The sequence below is a fragment of the Ambystoma mexicanum genome, chromosome 8, assembly GCF_040938575.1.
Source record: "Ambystoma mexicanum isolate Mex_15411 chromosome 8, UKY_AmexF1_1, whole genome shotgun sequence".
Classification (NCBI taxonomy): Eukaryota; Metazoa; Chordata; class Amphibia; order Caudata; family Ambystomatidae; genus Ambystoma; species Ambystoma mexicanum.
The window spans coordinates 1,658,853,626-1,658,870,272 of NC_090929.1; the positions used below are offsets into that span (position 1 = coordinate 1,658,853,626).

The 16,647-nt window shown below is 48.7% G+C and overlaps 1 protein-coding gene across 1 annotated transcript in view; it reads right to left on the reverse strand.

The window, feature by feature from the left end:
- The window catches only part of EIF3A (eukaryotic translation initiation factor 3 subunit A), an 812,143-nt gene that overhangs the window by 712,057 nt on the left and 83,439 nt on the right, over positions 1 to 16,647 (reverse strand). Inside the window, exon 3 of the mRNA XM_069611926.1 lies at positions 15,439 to 15,575. Coding sequence (XP_069468027.1) covers positions 15,439 to 15,575 — 137 coding nt within the window. The remainder of the gene's footprint in view (positions 1 to 15,438; positions 15,576 to 16,647) is intronic.

The window sequence follows — 16,647 nt, forward strand, 5'->3', positions numbered from 1 at the left end:
CTCTATTGGACGTGGGAAATCTCTGCTGAGCACGTCCGCTAGAAGGTCGAGTTCGCCGGGAATGTGTTGGGACAGCAGTAACATCTTGCGTTTGAGAGCCAACATCCAAATGTGCTGCGACAGCTTGGATAGCCCTGGAGAGTGTGCCCCCTGTTTGTTTAGGTAATACATGGCTGTCGTGCTGTCTGTCAAGACTAGAACTGTCTTCCCTGTAGCTGTGACTGAAAGGCCTTCAGTGCTTTGAATACTCCTAATAGCTCTAACAGGTTTATGTGGTTGGACGCTACTTGTGGGGTCCACACTCCATGCGCAGTCTGCTGTAGCAGATGAGCCCCCCACCCGCGAGATATAAGTCTGTCATGAGTGGCTTCTACTGCCGGGGTGGATAAGGTCTTCCCCTTCAAGAGGTTTTCCCTCAACCACCACTGCAGAGAGAGAACAAGGGCTGGAGAGACAACTACCAGATCGTCCCATTGTCCGCTGGCGTGACACCACTGGCTGTTGAACCACTCTTGCATGTGACGCATGCGCAGCCGTGCGTGAGGAACTAAATAAATGCATGATGCCATCATTTCTAGCAGTGGCATGGCCTTGCGTACCGTCACTTCCCAAATGGCTACATATTGTGGGATCTGAAAAAGCATATTCTGAACCCTCTCGTTGGAAGGGAAGACGAGGCCGTCTTTGGTCCGAATTAGAGCCCCCAGAAACTGTTTGACCTGACTGGGGTCTAAGCTGGATTTCATCTCGATGGAGAAACCCAGACTGAACAAGAGGTCTACTGTCTTCTGAGTGTTCAATAGGCATGTTTCGTAAGAGTCCCCCTGTTATGAGCCAGTCGTCGCGCTAAAGGTAAACCGGGACGGATAGTCTGCGCAGGTGTGCTGCCGCTACTGCCAGAACCTTTGTAAAAACCTGTGGTGCCGAGGCAATGCCGAAAGGGAGTATTTTTAATCAGTAGTGCCTGTCCACTATCACGAACCTTCAATATTTTCTGTGTGCTGGCAACATTGAAATATGAAAGTATGCATCTTTCATGTCCAGTGTCACCATGTAATCCCCTTGTTTCAACAGTGGGATTACTTCCTGCAGAGTTACCATACGAAACTTTAGGTTTGACAAATGTATTCACTGGGCACAAGTCTAGTACAGGGCGCATGGTGAGGTCCTTTTTTGGGTACAAGGAAGTACACTGAATAAATACCCTTGTTTACCTGAAGACTAGGGACGGCTTCTATGGCGTTCTATTCCAGAAGTGCTTCCACCTCTTGTATCAGGATTCATAGATGTTATACAAGTTTGGGGATGAGTTTTGTGCCAACTGAAAAGGTTTCCATGCGCCTGGTTTTTCTTGCAATTCAAACAAATGTCGCAGCTAGTGTGGGGCAGAAAGGGGCTTCCAGACCCCAACCCCTTGAGAAAGCAGTTACGGTATTGCTCCACACTTTAGAAGACTGCGCCACACTTAATACTGGTGAGATAGTTGAGCTTTATTGTATTGCACTTTATGGATAACATGTTTCGACACCATTGTTTTTTCAAATCAGGGCTATTAGCACAACTTAAAACAAAATATATTGTTCATGTGGTGAAATTCACAAAATAAGCATACGTTTTAGATCAATCATGTAAAGTAAGGCACAAGCACAAAGCATAATAAAAGATAATCATAGAAGATAATCATGGTGTAATCAGAGTTGGGCAAAAACAACCCCTTTTTTATATTGGTATTCCACAAAGGATAAATGATACCTTGTATCTAGGATTTACATTTTTACTTTGAAATAACTAATAATGTGTTTCTATCCTCCTTTTCTACACTGTTCTTTTGTACTTACCTTCAACCTCCGCCCCTTCCCCCCCCTCCCAACTCTGTGATTACACCACACGACACTGGTGTGTCGAAACATGTGTTATCCATAAAAGGCAATACAATAAAGATCAACTATATCACCAGTATTAAGTGTGGCGCAATACCGTAACAGGATTCATAGATGGTCTGGCGTCAGGCGTTGTGCTCTGGGCAGTTTGAATTGTGGTGGCCGGGCAAATTCAACACAGTACCCATGGGCAAACTTCTTGAATACCCACTGGTCTGATGTTATCCCCTCCCATGCCGAAAGTAAAGATGTTAAGCACCCCCGACCGGGGTGACATGGGAGGAGACCTGGACCCGTAGGTCATTTCTGACACAAGGTTGTGGCTCCCCTGGAGTTGGAGCCTCTGCCTCATCGCTGTCCCCTGGCTGGATAGTTGGTGGGGTGCTGGATGCCGGTCCCGAGTTCCAGTTATTTCCCGTATTATACTGGTTTTGTGTGGAATGGTATTGGCCCCAAAAGGACCGGCGGGAACCGCTCACCCTCTGGGGCTGAGGGAGATGGGGGCTTTTGGGTGATTTGCTGAAGGGACAAAGTCTCATGCTCCTTTTTGGCAGTCTCGAGGGCATTGTCGACTGCCTTACCAAAGAGATTCGAATCCTCGACAGGCCGCTTGGGTTTCCTGCTTGAAACCAGAGTTCCAGAGCCAAGCATTCCGTTTGAGTAGGGAACCTTGAGCTAGGGACCTTCCCACGGACTCTGCAGCATCCAGAGTGTTTTCAGTACTTTCTAGTTGACCTGCCTGCCCTCTTCCACGATGGCGAGTAATTTTGTTCCAGCAGGTTCCGGCACCTCCTGAGACCTTCCTGCAGAAGATTCCACTGCACATCAGCATAACTGGCAAGCAACGTAGCGTTTGCTATGCGCGTGGAAAAGGCAGATGCTGTGGCAATTCGTTTTCCCAAGGCATACAGCCTCTGACTCCTTATCGGGAAGTGCCTCTCCCGTGGCAAGGGGTACCCCCTCCCCCCCACCCGTTTCCGGGTGGTGGTAACCACTAGGGAATCAGGGGTGGCATGGCCTGGGCTGGTGTGATCAAGGAAGGAGCCAAACTCCTCTTAATGGAATTCAGAAGAGGGATGGATTGGCTGGAGGGGGGGCTTTTCTTAGAGGATATGCTCCACAAAGTCCTGTTAAGGCAAAGCCTCTGGGGTGGCGATTTGTAAATATTCAGCCGCCTTTCTCAAGACGGCATTGAACACTATCTGGTCGTCCACTGGGGAAGCCGGGCCGAGTGGAAGGAGGAGAAAACCAAACAAAGGACATCCTGATCCTGGTTGTGAGTAGGGAGCGCCCATGGTACCGCCTCAACCTGGCGACACTACTCCCCAGTCTCCCTTGGGATCCACCTGGTCATACACAGTATAGTCTTGTAGGAAGGTACTAGCCTCCTACTGATCATAAATGTCCCGATACGGGTCCATCTGGATCTCGTCTTGAGGGAGAATGGAAGTATAATCTTCCTGAGAAGGTCCTAAAGTCCTTTGAAATTTAGAAGCAGGCACAGAGGGAGGGTCCTCCCGAGGTCTCTTAGGGGTATGGTGCTCTGAAAGTGAGAAATTTCTCCAATCTATCCATACACCCTTCAAATTTCTCTCTGGTCCATCCAGACGAACCAGTAGGGCCCAAGGGTGGAAAATGATGTTCTTCCCTATGGCGCCGAAATTTGTCATCAATAGCGCTAGACAAAGGCACAGAACTCTAAGTAGCCATTGCGAGCATCAGGGCGCTGTGGTGGGTCTTTCGGCGCGTCCGCGGGCTGCTCCTTGAGCTTCGACGTCTTTAGACGTCTCCCTCAGCTCCACTGCCGAAGCAATCCTAGCGATGCTGTCCGAGATGTTCGGCGAATCTGGGTGATGTGCCGGTTGACAGGCCTAGCAGTAGATTTTTCTCCTACCGGGGCCTTAAGGGGCATCGGAGCGTCAGCTAAGTGCGCTTTGACGGAGGGATTTGTTTTGGAGGTAGCGCCCTTTCGTTTAGAAGGCCAAGACGCGGATGCGGAGAAGGCTGTTGATCTTGAGGACCTTTGGCGGTCCTGTTGGCGCTTTCGCCCGTTTCAAAGGTACTGACGAAACCGGGGATGGGATTTTGTGTTTAGTGTAGCAATCCTGTATGCCCCTGTCACTGGGAGTTAGCACCATAGCACGTCAGGCCTAGCTGGAACGGGCGTGGCGGACCCAAGAGTGTCCGTCGTGAAGACGATGGCATCCGACATAGATGCCTGGTCATCACTAGTACCCCCGTCACTTTCAGCGGGTGCGGCAGTGGGGGGGGGGGGGGTGGGGGGGGGAAGAAGATCCAGCCGCCAAAATGCCGTAGGCTGCCCACCGCTTAACGCAGCGCTTCTGAAGCGTCTTAGGGCGCAGGAGTTTACAGCCCGCGCACCGCGCTTTGTCGTGGTCGAAGGATAGACAATTGTTGCACTTAGAGTGCTCGTCCTTTCAAGGGTATCTGGCCCTGCAAGAGGGGCAAAGTCTGAATGTGTCCTTTCCAGGGCGAAAGGCAATAAAGGCGATAACCAGACCTATCAGAGGGGGTGGGGGTCGGGGGGGAGAGGAGAGACATAGCTGAAAGGATATGGCCACCCTGACCCCACTCTACCTACTGTGTAGGCCGGCCAGAGGGCCCAGCCATGTGGACGGCTCTGCCGCCGGATCGCAGGCGTCGAAAGCCAACTGCAGTCTTCGGCGTAGTGCAGGAAGCACCATTGCAATGACTTTAAGGGGATAATCGACAAAGTCAATAAACAAGGTGATAACAATGTCTCTTATGAAAGAGCTCCGCAATAGGGCGACCAGTAATCTGGGCAGGACAAAAACAATCTGAGGGACTGCAGCGCGTGAGGGATTTTGGGTACACTACACATCACAATAGGGTTAGTGTTACAGACACCTATGCAGACGTCCCCTTTCAGTCCCCGAAAGACAAGATGGAACACTAAATGTCAGACCATATGCACAGCATGTGATTCTAAGCAGATTAACAAGCATCAGAATGTTTATTCTTAAATACTATTTCCTTGCCTTGTGTATATAAAATAAGGAACACGTTACTTACCTGTAACTGTTGTTCTCCAGCATGGGTCTGGCATGGATTCACATGCTCATGAATATTCCCCGTCAGGCTGGGAATCCTCGGTAAAGAAAAAAAAATCAGTATCAGTTTCGTTTCTGATCTGTCTTAGTAGTAACCAATCACTGGCCTCTGGGTCATACTGCCTCCAGCCAATGACTGCCCTCTCCCTAAGCCTGGCAGCCATCTTCAGATTTGGTAGCACGTAAAGCGGCAGTATGACCAAGTGAAGAGCCGCAGAGGGGAAGGAGGGAGGGTTTGCATGTGAATCCATGCCAGACCCATGCTGGAGAACAACAGTTACATATAAGTAACTTGTTCCTTCTCCAGCAAGGGGTTTGGCATGGATTCTCATGCTCATGAATATAAGAATACATAGCAGTACACACGCACAACCACGGGAGGTGGCAAAGCTTCAACATTAAGCATTACATAAAACTCAACATTAAGCATCTTACCTCCTCACCAGGCTCACCTTAAGCGAAAAGGTTGCGCAGCACTGCCTGGCCGACTCTGGACTCCTCCCTGGAATCTCAGTCGACGCAGTAGAATCTCGTGAAGGTGTGGGTCGACCTCCACGTAGCAGCCCTGCAGATGTCCAGCAGGGGCACACCAGACAAGAACGCCGTGGTAGCAGCAATCGCTCTAATCGAATGGGCTCTCGGACGCACGGCCAACGGTCGGTTTGCCAACCCATGACAGTGCATGATGCAGCCGGAGAGCCACCTGGAAATGTAAGCCTTTGAGCGAGCCCTCCCTTGGTTCACAGGTCCAAAGTTCACAAACAGCTGTGATGTCTTCCGAAAACTCTTTGTGCGGTCCACATAGAACTTCAGCGCTCTAGCCACATCCAGCGAGTGCAAAGTCCTCTCGGCCGGCGACGGGAAAAAGACTGGCAGCACCAAGGGCTCGTTGAGATGGAAGTCCGACGGCACATTGGGCATGAAGGAGGGGTGCGTCCTCAGCACCACCCTCGTGGAAAGTCAAGTATGGAGGCTTGCAGGAAAGGGCCTGAATCTCTCCCACGCGTCGTGCAGAGGTGATGGCCACAAGGAACGCTGTCTTCCATGATAGGAACTTCAACGGAGCCGAATGCAAGGGCTCGAATGGCGGCCCATGAGCCTTGTCAGCACCACGTTGAGTTCCCACGCCGGGGCCGGAGGCCTTCACCAGCGGGAACGATCGGAACAGTCCTTTCATAAACTCCTTTGGGAAATAGCTGCCAGATGTATCTTGATGGAAGCGTGAGCTAGCCCAGCTTTGGCCAGCGACCGTAAGGACGGTAGCACTCGAGGGGCTGTAATTCGTAGAGGGTTAATCTTCTGTGCACGGCACCAGACCGAGAACCTTTTCCACTTGTGTCCGACTGTTGAGGACGCCCTGGCTTTTGCAAGAACCTTTCTGCAGTCAGCCGGGATATCGTACCCTCCAAACTCTAGTGCTGCAGGAGCCAGGCCTGCAAGTTCAGCGACTCCTGGTCGTGATGAAGAATGACACCTTCTTCGGAGGAAAGATCTGCATCCGTCGACAGATTGACTGGTGGGGACGCTGACAAGTCCAGAAGGTCCGGGAACCGTATCTACCTCGGCCACGCAGGTGCGACGAGGATCATCCTGCACCGGGATCTCTTGAGTTGGTTGATGAGCCTGAGCAGCAACGGCGGGAACGCATACAGGAATAGGCCGGCCCAGGGAAACGAGAAAGCATCGCCCATGCTCCTCGGCTGGCGGAACCTGCTGGCGAACCTCTGGCACTTGGAGTTCGTCGCTTTCACAAACAGGTCGATTGTGGGGTTTGCCCCATCGCCGTAAGAGTTGATCCACTTGATCCTGGCATAGATCCCACTCGTGGCAAGAGTGCAGCTCCCTGCTGAGCTAGTCGCCAATGGTTTTTATCCCTGCTAGATGAAAAGGCACGAGAAACATCCCCTGGGCAACAGCCCCGTGCCACAGATCCTGGGCTTCCTTGGATAGGGCTGGGGGATCTGGTTCCTCCCTGCTTCCGGATGTAGAACATCGTGGTGGTGTTGTCGGTGAATATCCTCACCACCTTGCCCTTGAGGGACGGGAGGAATGACTTGAGGGCCCAGAACACTGCTGGGAGCTCCAGAATGTTGATGTGGAGCAGCCTCTCCTCCGGGAGCCACAGGCCTCTCGCTTGAAGATCTCTGGTGTGCGCTCCCACACCCCTCCAGGGAGGCATCCGTCACCTGGTATGCTGGGGTCTGAAAGTCCATGCCCGCGGCGAGATGCGCGCGGGTTCCCCACCATCGAATTGCCTGGCGGAATACCTCGTTGAGCGAGATCCTGTCCTCGAAGCTGTCCGTCGCTTGTGTCCAACAGGCGTCGAGGAACTCCTGCAGAGGACGCATCCGGAGCCTGCACAGGCGCACCAAGTAGATGCAAGAGGACATCATCCCGAGAAGGGACTTGATGGACCTCACTCTGGCCACGTCCGTGGCCAGCAGACGCTGCACCTTGCCCAGGGTGGCCTGCGTTCTTTCCTCCGACGGCGAGGCCAACTGGGCTACTGTATAGAGCTTGGCTCCCAGAAACAGTGCAACCTGCGACGGAACCAGGTGGGATTTGGGGAAGTTGGAGAATCCCAGGTCCGTGAGTAGCCGGACGGTCTTTGCCGTGTGTTCGATGGCGAGTTCCCTTGTCCCTGCTCGGATGAGCCAGTCGTCCAGGTAGGGGTAGACGTGGATCCCCTGCAGGCGCCGCCACTGGTGCCAGGCACTTGGTGAACACCCTGGTGGCCGACTTCAATCCGAATGGGAGGGCCTTGAACTGGTAGTGCCGCCCTTGGACTACGAACCTGAGAATCCTTCGGTGTCCTTTTAAGATGGGGATGTGAAAGTACGCATCATCCAGATCCAACGACGCTAGGAAGACGCCTTCCTCCAGCTGTCCCAGCACATGCTGGAGGGTGACCATCCGGAACTTCTGTGCCTTGATGTATTTGTTTAGCCGACGCAAGTTCAGGATGGGACGCCAACCTCCTGTCTTCTTCCTGAAGAGGAAGCATCTTGAATATACTCCGGAGCCCCGGAGCCTCTTTGGGACGAGCTCGATGGCTCCTTTCTTGAGCATCGCCCTCTCCTCTAACAGCAGTTGAGGGACGTGGTTTTCCTTCCTGGCCACTGGAGGAATTCAAGGGCACTTTAGGAATTCCAGAGAGTGCCCGTGGGCCAGGGCATCCAGCACCCAACGGTTGGCGGAGATGGACTCCCACAAGCTGACGAACTTCGCCAGCCGGCCTCCCACCGGGGTGCTTCGGTGGGGGCCCGACGCCACGGCCAGTTCAGTCTTGTTTGGAGGCAGCCTTGCCTCCTTGGCCTCCCTGGCGACAACTGACAGAAACCGGTGTCAGCAATGTCCGTGGCCACAGTTATGGCGTGGTCCGACGCCACCTCACCCTCTTGTAGGATCGCCAGGGCCTCTACCCTCTTGTCCGGGAGGAAGTCCAACAAGGGGGGCGATCTTGTACCACAATTCCCTGTCACCGCCTCGCTCCCCCTCGGGCGGTTCCTCTGAAATCGTCCGGGGCCTCTCCAGAAGTTTACCCGGGTTCTCGGATTTCCTCTTCCCCGAGCCCGAGCGTTGGCTCATGGTTGATGGCATCGGTGAAGGCGCGCCCTGCCTGGTAGCCGAGGAGCCCGACCGTTCGGCGCTCCCCGTGCACAGACTCGCGGTACTTTGCCTTCTGTTGGGCCCCCGTCGCTGGGGCGCCCTCACAGGACTTAAACCACTCGGACTTCTCACCTGCTGGGCTCTTGCCTTCCAGCCAGTTGGAAAGATGGGTCGGGCGATCCCTCATCGTCCGACCAGTCATGCTAAAGCAAAACACAGTCGTCCTCCACGTGCGTTTTGTCCTCGTGGAGGCAGTAAAAGGCATTACGAATGCTCGTCCACCTTGAATACATTTTGTAGGTTGCATCCTGGGCAGATTCTGAACAGTTTGCCGGGAGTCGAGCTTCCCTTATCCTGGGCCACGTGCTTCTTGTCAACGAGGTAGGCCTCAGGAACTTCTGGAATTGTCCAAGAAGCATAACTCGACGAAAACTTCACCCTTGAGGGGCGTAGGTAAATCCGAAACCGGTCCCTGTTGATCGGAAGTAGAAACGGTGGAGCTTGAGGCTCGACTAACCAAAAAATGAGAAATCTTTGAAAAAGCGCAAAACGCAGTAAAAGCTCGAGAGCTATAGCACGAGGACTCCCAACACTTGAGCGTGCGGTAAAAATCTGAATATGGCTGCCAGAGGGGGGGCTTAGGGAGAGGGCCGTCATTGGCTGGGGGCAGTATGACTCAGAGGCCAGTGATTGGTTACTACTAAGAAAGACAGATCAGAAATGAAACTGATAGATTTTTTTTTTTTACCCAGGATTCCCAGCATGACGACAGGGAATATTCATGAGCATGTGAATCCATGCCAGACCCCATGCTGGAGAAATGTACATTTTATTAGAACTTCAAGTGTGCAAGAGTTTCTTTGGACTAATGTATTGGCTGGGCTCATTGTAGTTACCTACAGCTCACATCCTCCTCCTGAGATAAGCCTGGCTGCTCCGCCATTCTACGAATCCTTTTGGTAGTACAGACAAGTTGGAGACTTTATACCAAAGGAACATTTTATAGTCTTACCTCAAGGTGGACTTTAGGAGAACTCCCAACACGCCCTGCAGGAGCACATGGATGAGTAGGGGCTAAAATGCCCTCAACCCTCTCACTGCTACAAACCAAGGCAAAAGGTAAAACAAGCACAGTTAAGAGATATGTCTCCTTCGCCTTTTGGGGCAAGGGAAGGCGATGATCTCGAGGGGTGTGAATGTGGTTCAGTAGCGACCCAAAGAGCAAAGTATAACAGTCATAAAAGGAATGTCCAATCAAGGTTCTATAAAAATGTAAACACTAATAAAACCCACCATCTGTCAAATAACTAAATAGAAGAAAAAAAAGGAAAAGAAAAACAAACACTACACAAAACCCACACAGAGGGAAGAACAGGACAGGCAAGATAGCACAATGTAGCACTATGAGTAAGGACACAGGGGTGAAAGGCAAGTAAACATCAAAATAAAAAAATAAAAAAAGCATCTTGGACGCTAAATAAGGAACTGGTCTAACTAGTCACTAGGGTCCAGAACTGGACCAAGGGGGCAGAATAGACAATCTTACAATTTTACATTGCTTGGTAGTTCAAGAGGGTCGAACCAGGGTTACAGCAGTGATGCAAGTGGATCGGGCCTAGTTTTGTTACGTTGGATCGTGTGTGCTTTACCAGTTAGCGGGCGTCGAGTAGGTTTGTATGAGTTGGGTTGTAACCGCCAGGAAGGGTCAGCAAGTGACTCCAGCGGTTCGAGTCAGCAGACTGATGATTTGAATCAATGATATCCTGTTGCTCCGGTGTGCAGATCTGCAAAGTAGCAGTTCAAATGAGAGGCTGGTCAAGTCATGGTGTAACCGCTTGTTAGGGAGAATTCTCAAATGTGCTAATTCCCCTTCACCTTAGAGACCCCAAGCAACTGTGCTGGATTTTAAGGACTTTTACCTGGAAAGAGTGCGAGCCTTTTTTCCCCACTCATGTATTTTGATGCATGTTTTACTCATGTTAATTATGGAGTTTAAAGATAACTCCATAGGCGCACAGCACCCTGAGTGCAGTGACACAGGAATGTCTTTTTAGACTTCCCAAAGGTTTAAATACCTTCCCTGGGATAAACTACTGTTTCCCCAGAGTATGTAAAGTTAAATTGACTTTACTAGTCTTTTTAAATTCCTAGACCCAGCACACACCATCTTCCTATAGAGTGCTGGAGGGGTTACCTAGTATCCCCCTGCGTCTAGAAACTCATGTAGCAGTCAAATGCTACCCTTTTCTATCGAATTGGCTGGTGGCAGTGGTTTTAGAACAAGTTAAGATTTTTCCCAACGCGAACATCGGTAGCTAAAAATCGCGGGAGCCATGTTCAAGATGCCGTCTTAAGCCCCTTTTTGTTTAAACGGGTCCCAGTTTTTTTTCGCCATTTCTTTTTGGAAAGGTCCTTCTATTGTGTGTCTGTGCCTTTGGCAGGCTTCAGGACTGAAGACCACCTCTGGCGTCTGAGGTGGGCAGGAAGTGGGGGGGTTGCCCAAAACTCCCTCTGCTTGGTCTCCTAGGAGACCCAAATACGCTGGCATAATTGGCTGGCTGTCAAGGACAGCCACCCTGCTGGGTGAGTGACAACTAGGATGGAATGAATTGGAGGAAACTTTTTAAAAGGCAAGTCTCCTGGACTGGAAAGCAGAGTCGACCACTGGAACGAAAGAACCGAAGACGATCTGGAAGAGGACGGCTGCTGCAACTCCATGACCGTTGGTTTGCCCGGTGAAGCCCTGCTGCAGGTCCGTATTGCCAAGTTCATCTCAACAGAGAAGCCCCTTCAAGGACGACTTCTTTTGTGTTGGTGGGACTAATCAAATCGTAAGCCACCTGGATACCATTCTCGAAGCTGGTTAGGATTAACCAGGGGGAAGGACACCAGCTTGTGTGCTTGATGAACAGCTACTCAAACTGAAGTGACTCCATTTTGTCAGCGTTTGCTGACAAACTGAAGTGACTCCATTTTGTCAGCGTTTGCTGACGATCCCGTGCAGTGCAGGAGTCCCCCCCGACAAGCCCCCCTCTCGTCCTCACGACTGAGGATCAAGAACAGTGAGATCTGCAGGAACTGTCAGGGACCAACGTCTTCAGCTGCATCTTTTGCTTCATACTAAAGGTACTGTGCCAACCCGATTGAGAGAACGCTTCTCTTGCAGTGAAAGTTCATGGAACTTTTCCCAACTTGCAGGCCTATCAGCTTGTGACCCCAACATATGATTCTTATTCCTACAAACTACTTCTGAGAACTTTGGCAAAGACTTTACTGTTTACTTCAAGAACTGCTCTTTCCTATCCAAGACACTAATCCATTGACTTTGGCCTAGGCCTATTGAAATGAATCGGGTCCTCTAGTGAACTTTAACTATTTGCACTGCCTAAGTAACTATTTGTGATCTATTCTGCTAACTTGTGCCTTTGTACTCCTATTTAAAGTGACTGAAAAGCCATTTTGCTCCAGTTTCAGGGGAGCTTAATTTGTACAGCAACTTAATGGTTTGCTATTGAAGTGCGTTTGTGTATAATATTAAGCTGCCTCCTTCTAATGAATGTTTTCTAAATGATTGTGTAATACATTAATAAGACATGCATTACTTACCGTAAAAGCATTTGGTGTAAGTGACTCTCCAGCGGACCGATTCAAGCCTAGTAGGTAACTGGCTTAGATACAGCCTCAAGCTGGTTCGAGAAGGATATGCAGACTACAAAGGCAGCACCAGCAGGACCCTACTGGTTTGATGCGCGGCAAACATAGTTCTGCAACAGTTAGACTGGTTTGGTGCAGCAGAATAGGGAGCCTTCTCTGATCTGGGCCTCCAGATGTGACCTGCTCCAAAGCAGGAGGGGTCCTTTTAGGGTCTGCTCTCCCAGCCATTGGAGATTCGGGTGCAGAGCGTGCCCTGGGAGTGGGTACGGGGCAGAGCTTTCCTGTGTCTTGGAATGCTCATTCACCTCAGTGATTGAAGGCTTTGGAAAATAAAACTACCAAAAGACCAGTGAATACTGCTCTGCTGTTCCAGAGACAATCAAAGAAGTGGTGCAAGACCCCGTCTTAAAAGGTTAGAGTCCACAGCTACAGCAATGCACGGAGTGCACCATACGGTTAAAAATGTTTGGCGCCACTGAGACAAAGTGTCCTTAAAGAAACTGCAGTTTTTCAAAACTCAGGTCACCTATTTAGGACACCTACTGTCAAGAGGAGAGCATAGACTACACACTTTCTGCATAGAAGCTGTAATGAAATTACCGGTCCCCATCACACAGAAAGTTGTCAGAGGTTATTTGGGGGCAATTTTATTTTGCAGGCACTTTTAGCAAAGCCACTGTTAGGACTAACACTGAGCGGCACCCCAGTAACCTTGCCATGGACTTCTGCTTAGCAAGGGAGTTTTGATGTCCTAAAATCTGCATTGTGTAAGTCACCTGCTTTAGGCACTCCTGATTATACTAAACCTTTTACATTGTTTGTGCATGAAAAGCAAGGCTGTGTGTTAGATGTACTCACTCAACAACAAGGGGGTAAGAACAGACCATGTGGATATTTAACTTCCAAATTGGACCCATTGGCAAAAGCACTCCCAAATGGTTTAAGGGATATGGCGGCTGCAGCCATTTCAATGAAGCAAGCCGATGCCATAAAATTGAGCAAGTTACATTGTCTGCGCCACACGCAATTGGTACTTTATTGAAAAAAACTAAAAACGGCACTTGACAAATACCAGGTTGGCTAGATCTCAGCTGACATTATTGGCTGCAAATATTGTCATACAATGTGAGACTATAAATCCTGCCACCTTGCTACCCCTCCCATCGGATGAATCAAAAGTAGTGCATGATTGTATATCAATAACAGGTAATGAAACAAAGGGACGGAGAGACTTGATGGTACATTGTACACAGATGGTTCACGTTTTATATTACCAAATGGTACTACCATGGCAGCAAATGCCATTACAACGTTGAAAACCATGGTTGAGGCTTGTAGGATCTCAGCTATCAGCCAAGCAGCAGAAATTATTGACCTTACCAGAGCATGCGAGTTTAGCTCTCATCTTGTGGTTAATATTTTTACTGACAGCCAATAAGCGTTTGGAGTAGCTCACAACTTTGGCCATTTATGGGTTCGGGAGAGGGTTTTTAACTTCACATGGGACAAAAATACAGCATGGTACATCAATTTCTAGTTTGTTGTATGCACTGACCCTGCCAAAATAAATTGGCCAACATTAAATGTAACGCCCATAAGGCCACTGTAAGTGATATAGGGAAAGATAATGCTTTTGCTGACCAAATTGCAAAAGCAGTTGTGCAGTCCCCTGTATCACCTATGTATATTACACACATGATGCAGCTAGAGAATATATTTGATAATACCCTTTAAACAGTGTGAACCAGTCAGGTTGAGTCCACTGAGCAAGAGCTTCAGGATTGGAAACTGCATGGGACAAGTATAGATGGAAGTTGCAAAATAAATACATAACCCTGATGTTGTTTCATGCCCATGGCTCATCTCATGTAGGAGCAGATGGCATATTTAGTCTGCAAACCACAGCATGGAGCAACACTCAATGCAGCAATTGCATATTGTAGAAACGGTCATATTAGCAAAGGAGAAGGTGCACCAAAAGGACATTTTAGACCTCCAGAGTTCCCTTTTGAAGCCCTACAAATGGATTAAATTGCCCCCATAACAAGGAAAGAAATATATTAGTAATAGTATGTTCAGCAAATGGGTAGAAGCATTTCCTTAGAAGATAATACTGCTTTGAGCACAGCTAAAGTACTAGTTAAAGAATATTTAACCCGATTCGAGTTGCCACACAAAAGTGAGTGATAACTGTTCATTTTGTTAATATCACAATGGATTCGGTATGTAAGGCATCAGGCAGAACTTTCATCCTATCATCCCCAAGCAGCTGGATTAGTGCAGAGGATAAACTCTACTTTAAACAATACACTGGCAAGAAAAGGCACCAGTAGTGCCCTAGGATGGGTAGATTAACTCCCACTAGCATTATTTTCAATGAGAAATATTGTGCATTCAGATGTTGGATTGACGCCTTACAAAGTAGTCATGAGCCAACCAGCTAATGTGTAGATTGTGCCAAATCCAAAAAGTTCATTTTTGTTGATGGATTACTGTAAGGAGCGGGCTAAAACATTATCTGTTCTACGCAAACAGCTCACTGACAAATTGCCAAAACTACTGGAGGGGTAAGGACACAGCATTCAACCAGGCGACTGGATTTCCGCGAAGAACTTCCAGCGAACATCTGGTTTGCAAACCAGGTGGAAGTGTCCAGTGCAGGTGCTGCTTACCCCACTCAGACTGCTGTGAAGTTCAGTGGCCACAAAAGCTGGATCCACTCCATTCACGTGAAGCTTTTACCACCCTCTTTATTGTCTGCCCTTGTGGATAATACATTTGCTGGCAAGGAGACCCAAAAGCCCAATCCCTGTGTTGAGACTACTGACCTTTGCAAACACAGTGTCCCTGAAGACATTAGTGAAATCAACAGAAGAACCAAGATATAACTTTAGACCCAGGAAGCTGTAAACGCAGCTACAAACTGAAAAGGAACGCCTTTCTGTGAAGGACAACCAGCAGGTGAGCAAAACTACAATCTTTAATGAACGAAAGGGATGAGATGGCAAAGAAAAAAAAAAAGCAATCCATAAAATTGTAATGCAATTGCAACCTGTGCATTTGTCTTACCTATTACGTGGTTAAAGAAATATTCAGAGACTTAAAAAGCCACAAATGAGCATCAGATAACGCTTGCATTTCCTTCACATATGAAGTCACTACTAAACCCCACCATGCACTGGAACAATAGGATTTGTTTTTACCTCTCTGGTGTCTGAATATTATCCAAATCCTCGATGTCCAGCACCATCTGCTGTGATGACTCTTTGGCAGATTCGGTTTTCTCCTCTGCCAGCTTCAAGTAAGCTCGAACAACATCTTCCAAAGACTTGATATTCACCTAAATTAAAACAGAAGAAAGTGAAAGGTGGAAATATCAGAAGGGGGCTTAAATGCATATAAAAAAACAAGCATCAAAATGTACCAAAAGGAAAAGTATCACCACATATCCAATTATGAGATGCTTCAGTAATGGCAAGCAGTGCAATGCTGCAGAAGCTAAAAAGAGGTTGCGCCTAAGATTACCAAATGAGAAATTAATCGTTCAAGTGCTGTGCTCACCCCAAGCGAGATCCAAGCGTGGATACCTTACTCTGTGCCTGGAGAGAACACTACAACCACAACCCACTGATCAAGCCCAATAAGGCAGAAACCCTTATCTAGAGTTGTTTGAACTCTTGTACAGAGAGGAATAGCATGCCAATTGGGATCTCAAGCACATTCCAATTGGAATGCAGCGAGATAAAACAGGATCGTTAATCCGAGATGTTACCATCCCATGAAACCAGTTCTTTGGCCTAGTTCATCCAGAAGAGGCTCACTTTTTGGGTTAAGTCCTATAAATGGTGTGTGGCTTCAATCCAGAAGCCACACCTGGGAGACACTTGCAAACATTGATGTGTTGGACCCCAATAATATGAGAGGTACAAAAGCAGTCACATTTGAGGAGCCAGCTGGGGAGGATAACAATTTTTAAGAGTAAAAGTCTTCCTGTAGCTTGAATCTGACTAGAATGACATTTTGCCTGGTCCACCATTTAGTGATTGGGGCAGAGTGTTTGATTGATTTTTTTAATTTGATAAATGGGGCTATAACAGGGGCGAACCTGTAACACTATCCCTACCCTATGTGTACGGTTACCCATGATCCTTCAGGCGTCAACGTCCTCAGATTGATTTCTAATATGTGAAGTGTGGGGTATACCATCCTGCGATCATGTGTGGGACTGACTGGTGCATGCGATTCTAAGCAGATACAAGCTACAGAAAGACTATTACTGGCAAGTAATATTTGTCTTATGGATCTTATAAATCTGCTTAGATTCAACTCCTTTGCATGCATTAGCAAGCAGTTTTTTGTGAATGTGTGTAAATGAATACATGCATTAAGAATGCTTGGCACAATTGGTCTTA